This window comes from Etheostoma spectabile, chromosome 10, assembly GCF_008692095.1.
Source record: "Etheostoma spectabile isolate EspeVRDwgs_2016 chromosome 10, UIUC_Espe_1.0, whole genome shotgun sequence".
NCBI lineage: Eukaryota > Metazoa > Chordata > Actinopteri > Perciformes > Percidae > Etheostoma > Etheostoma spectabile.
Window position 1 is genome coordinate 17,905,137 of NC_045742.1, and position 18,557 is coordinate 17,923,693.

Here is an 18,557-nt window from a genome sequence, read left to right on the forward strand (position 1 = left end):
AAGTTGCAAGAGCAGCAACATCAACATCATCACTTTCTGGTCAGGTATGTATCTCTGGTGCCTGTGAAACCAGATATGGCTGAGGGGATTATAGATTTTATTTAATTTGTGCTCAGAAAGTTTGTCATATATATTTACAATGCAAACTGAGTTTAGATTGCTCTATTTTATATTTGTTCAAAGTCCCACTCCTACCATGTTCATTTTTCTCATAGCGGGGCAACAGGCTTTTCTTGTATAATAGTATTTAGAACATTTGCATTGTTTTTCATTATACTTAAAAGCTTGTACATTGTGTGCATTTAAAGAGACTACAGTATGTCAGCATCTGCTGGAAAGTGGTAACTGTAGCTACAAAATACAATAACAGGATAATCTTAAAGATACCAGACCAAGTAATGCCTGGTTTCCTCTGCACGACTGTAGCTCTGATTTTCTACTTGCCCTGATCAGCGCTGTGTGTGTGTGTGTGTGTGTGTGTGTGTGTGTGTGTGTGTGTGTGTGTGTGTGTGTGTGTGTGTGTGTGTGTGTGTGTGTGTGTGTGTGTGTGTGTGTGTGTGTGTGTGTGTGTGTGTGTATTTTTCAAAGTCGCAAGCTTTGAACAGTTCAGATATCTAGCAGGCTAAATATCTGGACCCGTCGGCGAGTCTGTCGGGGAGCTACAGCAAATGAGAATGCAAGACACAGGTTATGGGGACACAACTTTCATTTGCAACAAGCAAAGTTGTGAGAACACAGGCTATAAATAGACAAATAGAGTCAAAGCAGGCTATTTTGTTTGCCAATGACAACCCCCCTTAATCATCTTTTTCTTCTTTGTTTTATTGCTGCTAATGAGCGCACCGTCATTTTGGAGTGCTTGTTTCTGGCAAACATCCGTTTTTGGGTGATTTACAGTATGTATTTTCCCGTGTTACTTTTCGCGTGTGTTTTCATGAGAAATCATAGTTTGGAGACCAGACTTAATCATTAGGGATTCCTCCTGGTGAAAGATCTTGTGTATGACCCCCTTCAGCAGGTCATTCATGAAGTGTGAAAAACACATTGACTTCAAAACAGGATAATAAGACAGCAGGTTGTGTAGTTTGAAATTCAAAGTTGTGTACTGTAGTGTGAGTGTATAGAATTTCAGCAAGGTTGATTTAAGTGCTTATGAATTTAGTATTTTATTTGTAAGAGGATGAATTTTATTACGTCTTTTATAATTAGCAGAGCTTGCTTTAATTCATGTCCATGCAGGTTTTAGTTCTACACTACATTTACCATCATGCTTACTGTTCAATGCAGAGGCATGGTTTCAGGAATGGAGAGAGGCAGATACAGGGCACCTGGGGATGAATGGTAAGAGAAAGAAAGAACAACACAGAGGGTCCTGTTTTAACAATCTGTGAAACGCGTGGCTTAGTTGCGTTTAGGGCATGTCCAAATCCACTGTGTTTGACGGCGGAAAAAAGGGTCTGTGCGCCGGGCGCATGGTTCAAAAGGGTTGTACTTAGTGTCTACATTGAGTCAGAAGTGTGTTTTGGGCTTAACATGCAATAAAACAAACAGTGTCATCTCCCATTCTCTTTAAAAGCCAGGCATGTTTGTACCTTGGCACATTGCTATTGTGATGGCAGATTTGCACCGTAAGATTTTTATTTGTCATCTTTTTAATCTTTTGCATGTTTGTGTGCTGCTGCGCTTTCCTGTGTGTGTGTGTGTGTGTGTGTGTGTGTGTGTGTGTGTGTGTGTGTGTGTGTGTGTGTGTGTGTGTGTGTGTGTGTGTGTGTGTGTGTGTGTGTGTGTGTGTGTGTGTGTGTGTGTGAGAAACAAGCAGAGTGTGTGCGCGCTGTGCATAAACCTAGGCACATTTTACTGTTTAAATAACAACGAAATGCTGCGTTACTGACTTTAGACCAAATTTTTGTTGGTCGATGGTGCGATCACTTCCCACTGCCTCAAGATAGCAATGCTCCAAGAATTCACCTGAACACTGCGCCCTGTAATACCAGCACGCCCATGGGCTCAGAGAGAGCAGGCTCACATTCAGATAACAACTTGTCTGTGGAACATTTTGCTTTTGTTTCACACATGACACTTTGTGAATTGCATTGAGTGCACTCTGACAAGAAAAGTGTGAACACACACACACACACACACACACACACATACACAAAGGTTAAGACCTATAATCACAACAATATGTTGTGGAGTAAAAGAAAAGCATGGTAGTGAAAAACAAAGAGGATACAAATCCATCATCTTGGTAATGTTGCCTCTGCATGCAGAACTCAAATCTCATTTACCAGCTATTAGGGAAGAGATGGAAAAAATGAAGGATGTAAGAAAGAGAAAACGACATGATTAATAGATGCGTTAGGGTTTTTTCGTCATCTGTTTGCTTTCGAGGAGTAAAATATAAATAAAATTACTAGTGAATGGAAGACGACTAGCAACGGAAATGTATCCCTAGTCATTTTGTTATTCTTCATTGGTGAACAGCAGAATACTTTCCAAATTAAAATAATGAAAATCAGACTACAGTATATCTTATCATTTCCTCTTCTTAGGTCTTATTTGATGATGACCCAGCTGACAGGCCTACACAGCAACACGTTTCAGTCCTTGTGTTGAATGTGAAACCAGCTGTCTGTCTAAGTCAATGATGTATTGTAGACCCTGTTGGTTCTCTGTACCTCACACTCCAAACCAAAACAAATCTGCATTTACAGCAGGGTTTTTGGAAATGTTATTAAGCTCCTCCGTCACCCTGACTGAATTACTGTCAGCATGACTGTAAGAGTGTGTGAGGGGCGTGGGAGTTCTTTGCGGGGTTCGCAATATCTCAATCCAGAGAGATTTTGTGTAAAAAGCTTCAAGCTCAGATGACTGTAAAAATCCACGGAGTGCTTCTCAGAGGAGTCCCTGTTGTTTTAAATGAAAGGATTGCTTCAAGCCTCAGTATCTACTCAGTAGCATCAGTCTGATGTTTTCAGTCTTATAACTATAACTCTTATTATACTTACCTCAAAAGTATACAGCAAGAAAGAAGGATTATAATAGAAGCATTAAGGAGCTGACTGAAGTGAACTCGGTTGCTACTGAGTTTAGACATACAAGGTTTGTCAGTGAGCAGCTGGAGAGACTCAAGTTGATGGTGCGTGTAAAAGCACCTCCTCGGCGTAGAGACGAGTGACTAAACTGATGTTGTGGTTCAGAGCTGAGAGCACGGAGAGCAATAAGAGCTTTTACTTAAGCCAGTAAGCTGACTTTCACTGTTTGAGAGCGCTGTTAAAAGTGAGAATAATTAACATTGGGAATGACTCAAGAATTACAGCATGGATTTTCAGATCAGAGCACACTGTTGGGCTGTTAAACTACCAGAATGGATCTATGGCATCACAATATTCTAGAATCCAACTGTGCAGTCACGAAGAATTAGAACAGCATGTGTTGTGTTGTGTTAGTTCTATACTGCACTTCTATGTGCTGACTAATTAAACTGCTGTTAAGTCACTATCTATCACTGAAGAAGGGAACACATTGGTGATTGATATGGCGCTGGTGAAACTATTGTACAAGCAATAATTATGTGTTGGCAGCAGTTATAAAATACTGTATTACAGTTTTTCCCTAGTGTATACACACAACAAATGGAGCTACGCAAACAATTCTAAAAACGTGTTGCTCATGTATCAACAACAAGACTCTAGATAATATAAACAGAATGAGATTAATTCTGTTTCTATGCTTCAGACTGCTAAACTCTCAGCATAATTCCATTGTTTTCACTGAAGTACACATTTTAAATAGATCTGTACAGAAATCTATTTAATTATTGCCACTTTAAGTAACCCTCTTTTACTATAAAAGGCTAACAAAGAAACCACAACACAATTAATTACGAATAATCCATAGATATTGCTTATCGTATTGATCTGGAATGAACCGATCGTAAATTGCCAATCATAACACAGTGAGTCAGGCTTCACTTTGCACAATAGCATGCACAGACCTGAGCTTAAGACAGTTGAGTATTTCTTTATGTATTGAGTATTTATCTTTACAAACTTAAGTTAAAGTTCACAGGGGACAACCAGTATCTTCATGTTTAATATAGAAGGAAACACAAAGTCAAGGATGTATGAACGCTTGGGTGGGTGGCTTTAGTGGTTTGGGAAAAAACTATGCATGGAGATTTCAGAATGCAAGTGAGTGTGTGCACATGTATGTTTGGAAATCTCTGAAAGTGGTTTTCTTGCTAAATAAAACAGTGGGGAAAGTGGGCAACCAAAAAACACATGATTTTCTGACTGCGCTTTGCATCCTCACAAATGGGTTTGTATATGATCAGGAACTGATCCTAGTCTCACCTCTGAAGAGTAAAATAAGGCTTTGATCGACCAATGATAGCAGTGGGAGGGCCCCTCTCCCAGGAGGGCTCATTAAATTTGATTTTGATTTTGTTAGCTCAGAATAAAGAAGAAAGACCTTTTGTGTGTGTCATTTCTGACTCAGATTGGAGTAAAGGCAAAACAATACAATTACTACAATGAAGTTGGAGCGCTGCGGCTCTGAACCAAAACTAAACAGTAAAAACAGTAAAGAATATAATAATTGCACTTCATCATCGTTATCACCCTTGCAGAGTGAAAGCACAACCTTTAGCCAGTCAGTGCCAAGATGCCAGTTGGAAAAGCCAATCCCCATGTGGTCTTGTTAGAGGCCTGGTGTTGTTTATTTGTCTAGAAGAGAGAGAGAGAGAGAGAGAGAGAGAGTTGAGATAATAGCAGGTTAGACTGATAGGGACGATGTGGAAAACACAACAATATTTGTGTTTTTTTTGCCCTGTTAATGGAGGTGGGGCTTTGTATTGTGGGTAAATTTTGCTCCACTCTTGAAATGGGGTTTGTTGCTGTGGTGATCTGACCCCCGGAAACAGATCAGACAGGAGAAACTGCTCAGACTGGCAAAGGTTAAACACCATCTGAGTTCATGCTCCATTCCACTGTTAACAGACGCTTAACTTTCTAGTTTAGAATCATCACTATGGGCAACAATAGGGCTACTTTGTCTTAATATGGAAACATCTTCTCCCAGTAACTAAAGCAGGTCAAATAAAATAATTCTATGTGAAGGATTTCAATGCAGCACATTCTTCATATTATTTTTTAAAGTGTTTTAATAACAAGTAAGCCTTAATTTTCATCAATTTACCCTCCTGTTATCCTCCTGTTTTCAAAGGTTTCTTTTATCAAAAATATGGGATTCTTTCAACCAAATTGTCCCAAAAAATAACACGGATGGTTCCACGACATTGGAAACAGTCTGTGGTCATCCATCAACATACGTTCCTTGGATTAGTCAAAGTAATTCATAGTTTCTCTGGGGTTTTAACTTAAATATTGGGGGGATAAGTGTAAACTACTGGTAATAAGTTGGAATAAAGTTGGCCAAGAAGATGTAACAGACAATTGGGTGATCATTTTTTACTTTTTGCTTTAAAACATGCCAAACAGACCATAACACTACATCACAAGGGTCAATTGACAACAATAATGTGTGTTCATCATCGTAACCATTTTTTTAATTAAGGCTAGTTGAGAGTTAGTTTATCAAAGATAAACTCCTGATGATTTGTAAAACATTAATATATGGTATGCTGTGAATGTCTTTTGAATGTAATATCAAAATGTGTCCGTAAATATAAGAAACACCTACTTAAATCACACAAGTATTATAAACATTATATTAAAACAACTTTCACAAACTGAGTTGAAATGGAATAAAACCCAATTTGGAATTGAGCCTTGAGCATCTTTGACACAACACATTCTGTATTATTCATCTCGAAGTATAAAAAAGGATCTGATGCATTGTTTGTGTCGGCTTTACTTTTGACAGACTGTGTTTATTTAGATAGAGACATCTCTCAACTGTAGCTAACCTGAAGTTTCAGTTCTCTGCTACAAAGTCTTAAATCAGCCAGCCCGTTTGCTTCGTCTCTCTCCTTTCTGCTCCTCTCCTTTCCTCCTCCTCTCTGGGTTTCATCCTGCATTCGCCTTTCCATTTCATTCCCCCCATTTTCCTACATCAGCACCTTTCCCTCTGTTCTCTTTCTTTCCCTCACCGAGTCTGTGCCTGACTAAGCCTTTTAAACTCCTGTGAGGCCGTGTGGAATTAGCTCCTGGCTGATTTGTGGATAGTCTTGGTACTCTTCACTACTAACTTCGATCAGAAACGATGCAGGCTATGGTTTCCCTGTTGTTGGTTAGAAGATGGTGGCTTTACCTGTATTAACAGTCTATGGGTGTAACAGTGAATGGAGAACAATGTTTGTTATTTGTTTCTTTGCCACGTTATCTTAGGGTCAGATTTTGCCTTTACCCCATGCAGTGTTGTTTCCTTGTACAAGCACCCTGAGGTGATAACTATGTAAATCAAGGAAGGTTTGCAGTATTCTTGTTCACATTTTCTGACTGCAAATTGTTACTGCTTTTCTAAGCACAACTACAAAAACCTTATTGTTTTTGCGTGGTCGTTTACTGTGTCTGAAAGAAAATATACATGTTGATTTGCCTTAAAGACATACAAGGTTATGGCAAGAGCAGTCTAAAATGCAAGGAGAGTTTAGTGAGTTAAGAAGAATACGCTATGATTATAAAACATTTGATCTTAACAAATTTCATTCCGACCAAAGTTCAAATGATGCTTATTTGTTTTTATTACAGTATTTTCTGTTTTGGTTGTTGGCCATGTTCCTTGGTTAGTTGTTAGCCTAAAAACATTCAGAGTAGCTTAATTTTACTATTTCACTAATCATTACTAATTTTGCTATTTTACTACCATACCAGTGATATGTGAATAAACATGACTGAGCTCAAATGATAATTCAAAATTAATCTGCAACTACTGTAATTTATTTTTACTAGATTCCGACCGATAAAGGATTATAGCCGATATATATATATATATATATATATATATATATATATATATATATATTTTAAATCCAGAAACGCATAACTAAACATAAACAGATTTCCCTAACATTAGTTATTTGTAGTTATTTATGAGTTCTCACTAAAATAATATGATAATAATTTGTTTTATTGTCACAACAGAACAGAGGAACATCAAAATGTATTAAAGTTCTGATAAATAAAATTTACAAAAATACAAACTTAAGATATGAGACTTTTGAACAAAAACATAATAACAAAAAACGATAATCAGAGTGTTGCCAACAGTGACGTTGTAAAGCGCCCTCTGGTGGACAAACTATGCAATGCCAACACTCATAACATGGTTGACCGTCTGTTTTTATTTTATTTTTTATATATATTATGAAATAATTATAAAAATATTTTTTTTTAATTTTTATTTATCAGAATAATTTATTTGTCACTATGAATAATTCTGATGAATGAATATTTAAAAAAATAAACTAAAATAAATTGTCTCCATCTGTTGAAAGCCCCACTGACTGTAACATGATTGTCTTTCACTTTCCTTTTCCCTTTTATCTTTTAGTTGTTCTTTGTTTAATTTCCTTCTTTCCTGTGATGATCTTGCCCCTGTACAAGCCATAACTACAACAGATAACTTCTAAAATAACATTAAAATACAATAAGGCCTATATTAAGACATCCCCTGCTTCCTTTTACCTGGCTCCACTGGCACACAGAGTTAAACAGAAATCTGTGACCATTGTATGAAAAAGCTTTAGAAACATTAAAAAGTTACATATAGTCACTGTAAATTATGATTAATTGATAACATGTTTGGCAGATTCATCGGTAAAGAAAATAATAGTAAGTTGGGAGACCTAATCCCAGCAGGACGTTTTAGATTCAACATTTTCATCAATTTTTGACCATTGAACATTGACCTGCAATAACATCTAGTTTTCTGTACATGAAGCAAACCATAAGCTCAGGCAATATATCACTGTCTTTGTATATGGAGCAGTAAAGTGGAGGATGTGTTTACTGGTTTGGATTATAGCTGAGCTCAGCTTTTACTTTAAACATAGTTTGGCTGACCTCCAGAAAAGCCCATAGGCTGACAAAAACAAACTATAGTTTTTGTTCTTTTCATCTTTTTTTTTAACTTTCCATCAGAAAGTAAAAAAAATAAACAGAACAGTTCACATACAGCGGACATACAGACAAAAAAAAGGTGTTTTAGTTTGCCCTGCTATGGATGTTTTGTCTGCATTCATTTGGCTTGCGTTAAGTTTGACAAAGAGACACGCATGTATCAGCGCACACACACACACACACACACAGTAAAATGTGAGAGCTCCTTCTACAGACTTCCTTTGAACGTTCTACTGGTATTTACTCTGTGAACAGACAGGCAAACAAGAAGAAAGACAGAAAGTGTCAGAGGAGAATGAAGGCAATGGAGGAAGAGGAGAAGCTGAGCACAGGACTGCTCTGAGTGGTTCAGGACAGCTCGGCTATGCTGGGGTAGGAGGAAACTTGCCGAGGGGAACTGAGGTGGAGGAGGATTAAACAGAGCAGAGTAATGCACTCGGAGTAAAGAAAGGACATTTATCTCTCCGTCCTCCTGAGCTCTTCCCTTGTTTCCCCAGTGGAGCAGACAGATAAGAGAGCCTGTGTATGATTGGCTTAACACTTGGCCCGTCGCCACAGCTGCACTATCACCGTGGGATACCGACAGGAGCGGAGGGATTCTGTCAGATAGAATGGTATTAATAAAAGATAGGATAGTTTTGTAAAGGGAAGTTAGCTGACTGAATTTAAATCATTTAAAATATGTGTGAACTTGTACTAGAACAAGAACTTCCCAAAAAAACTCCGCTGTAAGCCTGCTATCATGGTCCCTTTCACACTGTTTTTGCATAATTTTCTTCACGTTTCAAGCAGTATCACAGTGAGCCTCAATAGATCTGTTGAAGGTACTAAGTATATTGCAGAGGGACACAAACACAGAGAAAACATAGCACATGAATATTTTATGTCTGTATGAACTTTTACATAATTTTCCCTCATTTTTTGCATTTTTTGAGCTTGCTGTGTTTTCTTGGATCTCCATTCTAAAGCTGTCTTGCAGCTCATCAATGCAAATGCCTGTGTATGGATATCAATTGCAGCAAATGTATCTTTATTTAATCAGCCTAGGTTCCCTGCAAATGCAATAAATTTGAAGATCTAGCCACCTGTAAGTGAAAGAGAGTTGCTCACCTGTATTTTATTACTCTGTGATTTCCGCTGTTTTATATTATTAAACCTTGGGTATTTAGATGTTGACAACACATGCAGAAAACAGCAGAAGCAGGTGGGCTATTAGCAGTTTATAATATTCACTCTAAAAATATATATCCTGCTCAACAGTGGTGTAGCAACATCTGTCAACTTGAGAAGAAAGAAAGAGAGAGGGAGAAGGAAAATGAAATGTCCAGAGCACGCTGTTTAGTATTTTTCCAGAAGCAAGGGAAAAAGACAGCTCCAGCTTTGGTTTTCACACCAAGAAGAAGTTACAAAAGCATGGCAGCCTTAGGAAAGCCAATGCTGTTAGCACCCAGCAGAGTCTATTCATCATCATCTAGCTTATGGCTGCACACTCGCTGGTGGAGCTCACCTCACAGACCCGCACTCGCAGTCCAGTAGTCTGGCAGACCTATAGTCAAGTAGACAAAAAGATAAGAAACAGCACTTCCCATTTTGTTTCTTTGCAACCGGTTTCCTCAGCCAATCAGACAGCCAGGGCCAGCAGACCTGTAGCCGGCCCATGTGGAGTTAATCTAGTGACATGCAGCCCTATCTATTATTTATTACACTGCTTCCCCCAGTCTTAGATCTAGGTTGACCTCGACACACCTACGAGCTGCTGGAAGGCTTACATGGTGAAGAAACGCTGATCTGACAGTCGAAAGTGACTTAGGAACAGTTGCAAACATGACACTTAGGTGTGTGGAGAAAATGTCTGAATCACAAGCAAAACGTTTTAGACCTTGGATTTCTTCCTTTTCAGCTTTCTTCTGCCTTGATCTCATTCCCCTCGTTCTTTTTTCTCCGTTTACTTGCACATGTGGTTGAGATTTCTTTCTTCCCCTTTTTCCTTGTCACCTACTGACTTGGCCACTTTTTAAGGTAGTTAGTTGTTCATACATTTGCTAACTCAACCTTCAAGCTGAAGAGATTAGAACATAATTGATTGATAATGATTATTTTCAAGTCATTTATTGACATTTGCTGATTCCAGTTTCTGAAAAAATAATATTTTTGACTGTTTTATATCATTGTGCATGACATAGGAATGGAATATATTTGGGTTTTGAACATATGGCCACACAAAACATGTGATTTGAAGACATCACTAGCAAGGAAATTGGGTTATTTTTCACCAATGTCTGACATTTTAAAGACAATTGTTTGATTAACAGAACATCAAATGGACAGATTAATTAACAGTGATTCAATTGTTATTTGCAGCACAAAATGTAGCATTGAAATGAAATATTTAATTTCACATCACAAGTGTTATATCATATTTCAAGTATTTTGTCTACGCCTACTGCACAACTCTGACAAGGGTGAACAGGGAGGGAGAAAGGTACCAGTGCACGTCAAATGTAGTGCTTGTTGGAATATCAATCATCAGTCTCCTCATCTTTTTTTAACCAACTCTAGCTTTTCTTCTGGTTACCCCTTTACACTGTTTAAATGAACTATCTCTTTTCTTTCCACCGACTTCTTTTGTGTGTGGATGAATATCCTCAAACTAAGAGGAAAAAGAAGAAAAGGGAAAGGAAGCCAGTTTGGAGAGGGTATTGGAAAGAAGAAAGAAATCTGCAGAGTGTGAAGATGGCAAGATATTTGGAATAACAGGCTGCTGAGTGAAGGCTTTCCCCTCATTAATGTGAAAAGAAAGGACAGAATGAAGAGGAACCATATTTTTGATGTTCGGCTTTGAGTCACATTGTTCAGATTCTGGATCAGTTGAGGGATGTTTTCAGCAGTGTGAAGTAGAGGAGAGAGGAAGAGACTTGATGAATGAGGGAGGCTATAAAAATAGAAAGAGAATGGGGGAAGTAAGTAGAAAGAAAAGAAGTCGTTTATCTCAGTTTAGAGGAGCCGGATTGGCTGTGAATACAAATGTTGTCATTGGTTTTGCCAGATCTTTATGTAACGTTACAGTCTGGAAGGAATTTACTGGCATAATATTATGTTTTTTTAGCCTAATTGTGTGTGTGTGTGTGTTGCTTCATTTTCTCAGCACTACATGTTTGCTTCACCTGTTTGTTCATGTGAATGAGATGCTGCCTGCCAATCTTGAGGCTGTAGACATGAACAGGGCTGGACCGGGTCTTATCCCAAATATCATCAAATCCGGCACTGTCTTTTGAGACCCAGACTAGACACCACCTGTCTTTAAACTCCCCTTCAACACATGTAAGCAGGGTCCAAAATTAGCACCCTTTACCAGCCAAATGCTAGTAAAATATGCAAGGGGCTGGTAGATTTGCTTAACTCACCAGCCAAAAATAAGTAAAATGTTAACATTCACTAGTTTTTGGCTGGTGGACAAAATGATCATTTTGAACCATGCATTCCAGCTCCTAATACTGCTCTCTAGCTGAGTGGTAAGTAAGAGAGTATGATAATGTAGTCACTGAGTCAAAATGGCTACCAGGCTCCTAATGGCAAGATGGCTTAAGGTTAAGGTTGGAGCATGGCTGTCTTGTATTGTAAACAAGTGACATGTGTGTAAGTTAAGATAAAGCTGCGTTTTATAAAAAGTATGCATTTGTGTTATTGTGGAATGTGGATTAATTTAGAAAGCTATAGTACTATGTTAGCAAGTGCCTTAGCTTGCTATTACATAATTAAAATTACCTGCTAACAGCTAACAAGTCCTCTCTGGTAGACAAGGGTGCTAAAATATTCGGTTGACATGCTAAAAATCACTGCTGGCACTTGGTGGAGTTTCTTTTCAGCCCACACAAATAGACCTGCCCATCGGGAAATCTCCCGATGGCCAATCCATGCCTGGACACGAATACTGGACAGAGTCCTGTGGAGCCGCTGTAGAGCAAAGCAAACTACCATCTCTCTTCTTCCTCTTACTGTAACCTGTCCTACTCACCCCTTTTCCTCACCCTCTCTGTCTATTTTCCCCTGTCATCTTCCCTCCTTTTCCTTAGTTCTCAAACTTTCTTTTGTTCTTGGACATTCCTTCATCTCCCTCTACCTTACTCTTCCCTCTTGCTTGCTTGTCTTTTCTTTGCATCTCTATTCTCTTGCTCAGTCCATTCTCCTGTTCACTTCCCAGCTCAGCTCACCTCACATGCGCCCCATGTATCAAGTCTCAGTCCTTACTGCAGCCGGCCAGGTTTCAGATTCTGGTGGCAATGAGAGAAATTATGGATTGCAAGTTTGTTGATTTATAGTCATGAGCTAGCAAGTAAAACCGGCGAGGGTTAAAAAGACTACCATCTGTTGGAGGGGATACATGCTAACCAAACATATCTGCTTTCACTGTTGGTGTTAAATGTGTTTTTTAGTTTGACTCGGTTATAGCCGAAATGATAGATCAATTTATACTCATACCTTTCAGCCAGTTAAGGCTAACCCACAATGACCTCACATTGCATTAACCACATTACACAAAACAACACATCACGTAAAAATTACAAACCCCATCCACCCAGCCAAGTCTACACATTATCTTGTCATATATTACAGTCCTATGTTCTCAGTCTTGGGTTAGGTGAATTAATTAAAGTAGTTATAAAGTTTGGTAATTAATTTTATAAACATGGCCCAACTGGGTTGACTTCACACTGTGCATCATGTTGTATTTCCCAAATCAGATATTTCTTTTGAGGACAAAGTTTCTAGTGAGAACAGGCTAGGCTCATCAACTGTTGGTTACGGTTTCTCCCTTTGCTTGTGTGTGCTGCTGCTCTGAATGGAAGGGTGTTTCCACTTTAGAATTGTTATTAAAGCCAAACTGCATCCACTGTTCAGCGTTACTTACTCCTGCAGAGGTCTAACAGTAAAGTAATCTGATGCAGCATGTCTCTAAAATCCCCTCTGCTCTGTTCTGTTCACAAAGCTCATATATCAGCTTCACATGATGCTGATCAGATCCCAGATCACAAATGTCTATAAGTAGGATGTAGCCTAAGGAGGAGAGCAGAGACTTGGTGAAGAGGAAGGAAAGAGAGGAGGAGGAGGAGAAGACGGATATGAATTAGAGACTTTGGGGGAAAGGATGAGGGAGGGAATTCGGCAAGGTTCCAGACCCGTGAATAAAATGCATAAAGTACACAGTAAATTTTTAAGGCTGTTTAGTTTCCACCGAGAGTTCAGATTTGCATCCTCATCCCCTGATTATGACATCTTTAGTCAGCACTTCAGGCATGGCTTTGCTTATTTTAAACACACACACACACACACACACATTCAGTAAAGGCTACCACTGCTGAGAGAAGCTAATCGTGAAGTCATTCACACTTTGGTTCCTCCGTGATTCAATTTTGTTCCTTCTCTACCTTTTGCTGTCACAGACTTCCTCAGGGATCTGCTATCAGACGAGATCTTAGGCCTGTCACTTTAAACTGGAGAGGGAAAAAAAGGGCCAATCTGCTGGAGACCTAGGAGACAGAATGGCGAATGTAAAGAGGTCCTCACAGAAGTGAATTACTTTTTGAAACTGTTCATTCAGTTTTAACAATACACTATTGAAAAAAGTGGCCTGTTGCTGCACTGGTACATGTACATACATGCTAGTGTATCTGTTTTGAATCATGGATTTGATCATATTTGGGATATGCCGTTTTTAGTAAACATAAAGGAAAACGGTTATCAATCTCTTCGTCTGAAGATTATAAAATTATCCAGGTTTTTCATTGTCTGTGTTAGTGCAAGTTTGGCTCTTTCACATCAAGCAAATTTGTCATTTTTGTAGGAACTAAGTTACCTAAACCTGGATAAATGCTTTACACGCCACAGTCTCTATCAAAGTACTCTAGCTTGCATAGCCAGCTTTCTGGGACAGAAATATGTAGACTGAAACGAGACAAAGCAGGGAATGAGGCCGGTATAGAGTCTGCATGGCTGATTAGGGAAATGTGAAACAGGTGAGCAGGTAAGCGTAGAAGGCTAAGTGATGGAAACGACGGGAAAGGGGGTCAATGCAAAGCAGGAGGGAGTGGCCAGATCTGAAATGACACGAGTTAGTATCATGGCAGGGAAAAACAGAGCATAATGAATATTAGGAAATGGCTAGAATTGTGACAGAAAGTCTGACTTCGACACTAGAAACTACGTTCCCAATGAGCACAACGCAACCAAGTAACCACATTGCCAAGTGTACCGGATATGCTGATTTGTAGTTTTCACCAAGTTGTTTTTGCTCTTTTCCATTCGAAGACATGTCTGACCCTCCTCCTCCTCTGGGGAGACTGCCTGAACACTGCCGCCTAGTCTAACTTGATCATCAAGTTGCTAAACAGCAATTTCTAATGGAACTACTCACTGCGACATAAAGCTATTTGAACACAGACATGCACTCAATTAACCATAATTACAATGGTGGCAGCGCTAAATAAACTGCAACATGTACAGTTTTATGAAAAATGAATCCCATTTTCACTGACAGCTGTTGTGCTACATTTTAAACAGGTTTTAATTAAACTCAATTAAAACAGTTCAAAGCAACACCATAAACAAAGATGATATGATAATAACGACACAAGTTGTGTCTCCTAATCACTTTAAAGGGTTTGAATGACATTGGGTCAGTTTTGCAGCCAGCTAAACAGCTAGTTAATGCTTTTCAGATGAGCGCTCTAAAATATTAATGGGGACCTTGGGCAAGGAAAGGTCAACCTTTAGACTTATATTAAATAATAAGAGGGCTCAGAGCAACCGCTGTGAACCTTAAGTAATACCAGCTAGTGAAAAACAGTACATCTCATGCAGCAGCACTATAGCTGCTGTCCTCCGCTGGACACGGTAAATGCTGTTATCTGATGATAGCAGATGAAAGTCTTTTTCTTTACACACAACATGTTTGTTGCTGCAGGTCAAAATAACCTCAGCAGAAAACACCAACACGCCGCAAATTGTAGCTGGAACAGAAATCAGAAAGCCAGCAAGTGTATCTAGGCTATTTCACAGGATCTGGTCCAGATGTGCACACTGATATCCTGTCACTGTAACCTGATTCTAAAGACGACCTTTAGATGGCCTAATCCATCATTGAATCTAACTAACAAAACATGTTGTTTCACCTTTCTTGTCCATTTGAATTATAAAAATCATTAACTTGATCCCTAGTTCAGGGATTAATCTCAGTTGTCTGTCTGTCTACTATTATTATTTACATTATACACTAGACAATAAATTAATGTAGAATTCAATTACTTCAAATATGGGATTTAAATGTAGCTAACACACAAAATTGCATGATTTCCGTTTGAGTCAAAAGCTATAAAGACAGTTACAGTTAGGGTAATACTGTTAGTAAGAAATTATCAAAAAAACTCACTTTAGCACATCACTCTGCAGCGTCTACTGTGCCTTTTGTTTAGTTGGCCATATTGTATCATACTGTGATGTGTTTGATCTGTTTTGAGGTTTTGATCCCAGCGAAGAGGTTTAATGTTGTAATTCAGCCCAGTCTCATGGCAGTTCGTGAAATGGTGACGTTATTTAAACAGTCTCGTTTTGTTCATGGTGGTGAGCACAAATTTTAAACTAATTTATTTCAATGGGAAGCATCTTTCATGATTACAGCACGATTACGGTAGCGAGTAGTATTGAAAAGCTGAAAATCCACGTAAGGAGGTTGGTTGGGTTAAATAACACAGGACTTGCTCCGGGGATTGCGTGGCGTGGCATTTCATTTCCCTGTTGTTGCGTTTCCCAGAGACCGCAGATCGTGTCCCGGCGGTTGCTTTTCCGTACGGCTACACGCTTGCAGCTATGAATGTTTATTTGCAACAAGAGTCACAGTCAGTCCCTCTTTAAGGCACACTGCTCTACTAAGCTAGTTAGTCAGATCCATTTTCTCCCCCTACATCATAGTTGAATTTAAATACCGCCTCATATAGTTCTGTGGATGAACAACGAGTTAGATGTTGTGTTGGTTCATCAAAACTAATAATATGTAGCCATAGCTAGTAAATGTACTTTCAGCCTTACCCAAGGCTAGCCATGGCTATTTCTCCAGCTATCTTTTTACATATATATATATATATATATATATATATATATATTTTATGGTTTATGCCAGGGTCCATGGCATAAATCATCTTTATTAATTGTATAATTCCATCCATGAATAATACAATGACTGAATGCACAGGACTATTGTGGTCATGTGTTTCATAGACGTTGTGTAATCAACAGTTTAGGGGTCCTTGATGTAAAAAAGTTTGGGAACTAGTGCCATGGACCCTCATTCAGATAAGAAAACTCTCCACAAAAAATCCTTTAACCCTTTCCTCTCCCCTCCTTTCTATTTAAGCACAATAAAAATGCACTAAATTTGCATACCTTTTTCCCCCTCATGCCTCTACCTGTGCACAACTCCCCTGCCTCTCCCTCTTTCTTTCCCTCCTCTCTCTTTTTCCTTTATGCTGTTCCTCGACTCAGCCTGTACAATTTGCCCTAGATGTGTTTCAAATTACATGTCACATTGAATAAGGCTAACTCATTAGGCTGCGTGTGTGTATGTGTGTGTGTGTGTTTGTGCGTGTGTGTGTGTGTTTGTGTGTGTGTGTGTGTGTTTGTGTGTGTGTATTCAGAATCAGATTCCTATTAAATGAAACTCAGGAGCTGAGCTCAGTATTCAGAATGAGTAACACAGGCTTGTAATAGATCTGATAGACATAGCATACTGTGCCAATATCACTGACCTTTCTTTCTTTCTTTCTCTCCTCTCTCCCTTCTATTCCTCTGCCTCTCTCCTCTGCAATCATTTAAAGGAAGCGGAGGTAAGTACATCCGTTGTGTTTGGGATTTGATGATACCATTTTCAAACAAACTGCAGTAGCTTCCTGAAAGCCCCAGACATTGGTTGTTTGGCTCTTTAAGGCATTGTTGCAGAGCTGGATAGGTGTTGCTGATTTAAATGCACAGGAGGTTGGGTGGCTGGTCAGCCATAACATTGTTTAGTTCAGCATATTAAAATGTTAGTGTAGTGGTTCGGTACATGTAGGTTTCATACTTTAAAGCAAACATGGTGTCCGGTGTATAAAAGTATGCAGACACCTGCACATTACAACCGTATTGATTGTAGTTTATCTCATTTATTCTCAAACAATGAGCTTTAAAAGTCTCTATTTTCCTAGGGAGGTTTTCCACAAAACTAATTTGTTTTTGTTTTTTACACCATGTTTTCAGATTTTGTGTTATCAAACTGTATTTGCTCTAAGCAAAAATTCATATGCAAGGATGGTAATCTCAAGGAAAAACGACGCCTGCACTCTTAATTGATGCTCCCAAAATGATTTAGTAAGCACAATAACGACGTTCAACATTACATTTTCATCAATTACAGGCTCAACCGGGAATTCATCGAGTAAGATGAAGTCAACATTATAGAACTTCTTGGCAACATGTTGAACATGATGAGATGTAATGTTGTATTTTTACTCATTCAATCGTCTTTTTAGGAGCGTCAGTTTTTTACCTTTTCACATGCAACTGATATATCCGTATGTTCATACTTACTTCAAATAAAAAAAGAACAAAATAAAAAAGGACAAAAACATCCCTTGTTCAGAACAGTGGCTCTAATATTCAATGACCTATAGACCCTTATATAGAGGATTTTATATATATATATATATATATATATATTGTCTTCTGCAGCCTCTAACTATTCTTTGTACGTATTGTATAGCAATAGAGAGAGCATGGAGTTTTTAAATCATCAGAAAGTCATTGTCATTCATAGGCTAGATATAATACATGTAATGGCCTCACATTAAATGATGCAGGCCTCAGTTAGAACTCTGCAGAACTGACTCTTGCAATAGTAGCATCTTACTTCACAGCTATAAAGGATAATTTGATAATAGAGACAGAGCATGGGAGATGGACATGCAATAAGAGGAAAAAAACAGTAAGGACATGAGTGAAGGGAGGACCTAAGGAAGAAGTTAATTAGGTTTCATCTCATCATTTAAAATTCTTGTAGTGGCTCAAATACCGGCAATTGTCATTTATAGAACAAGGACCGGATGAGTGGGTCAACTGTCCATTTTCTGTGGACTATTTACCTCCATCTGTCTCTCTTTCTCTCTGTCTCTCTCTATCTGTGTCTCTCCTTCTCTCTCACTCACTCTTTCTCTCTCTATAATTCAATAATAAAGGAGGTAGAGATCCTGCTTAGCCCAGCAGGTTTTTTCTGCCCTGTTCACATAGTGTCACCGACACAGGCTCACTCCCTGCTGACACACATATGCCTCGCTTTGAGCACTACTTTTAGATGCAGACACCCCCACTGTGTGTGTGTGTGTGTGTGTGTGCGCGTCTGTGTATGTGTACGTATGTGTACGTGTGTGTGTATGTGTGTGTGTGTGTGTG

At 38.8% G+C, this 18,557-nt stretch overlaps 1 protein-coding gene across 5 annotated transcripts in view; it reads left to right on the forward strand.

Moving 5' to 3' along the window:
* spock1 (SPARC (osteonectin), cwcv and kazal like domains proteoglycan 1) overlaps positions 1–18,557 on the forward strand; it is a 98,091-nt gene that overhangs the window by 24,047 nt on the left and 55,487 nt on the right. For 3 of the 5 annotated variants that reach the window (XM_032527947.1, XM_032527951.1, XM_032527948.1), the window contains exon 3: positions 16,952–16,960. The exons of the other annotated variants lie outside the window; for them this stretch is intronic. In XM_032527947.1, the coding sequence (XP_032383838.1) occupies positions 16,952–16,960 (9 nt within the window). The remainder of the gene's footprint in view (positions 1–16,951; positions 16,961–18,557) is intronic. 5 annotated transcript variants of the gene reach the window in all.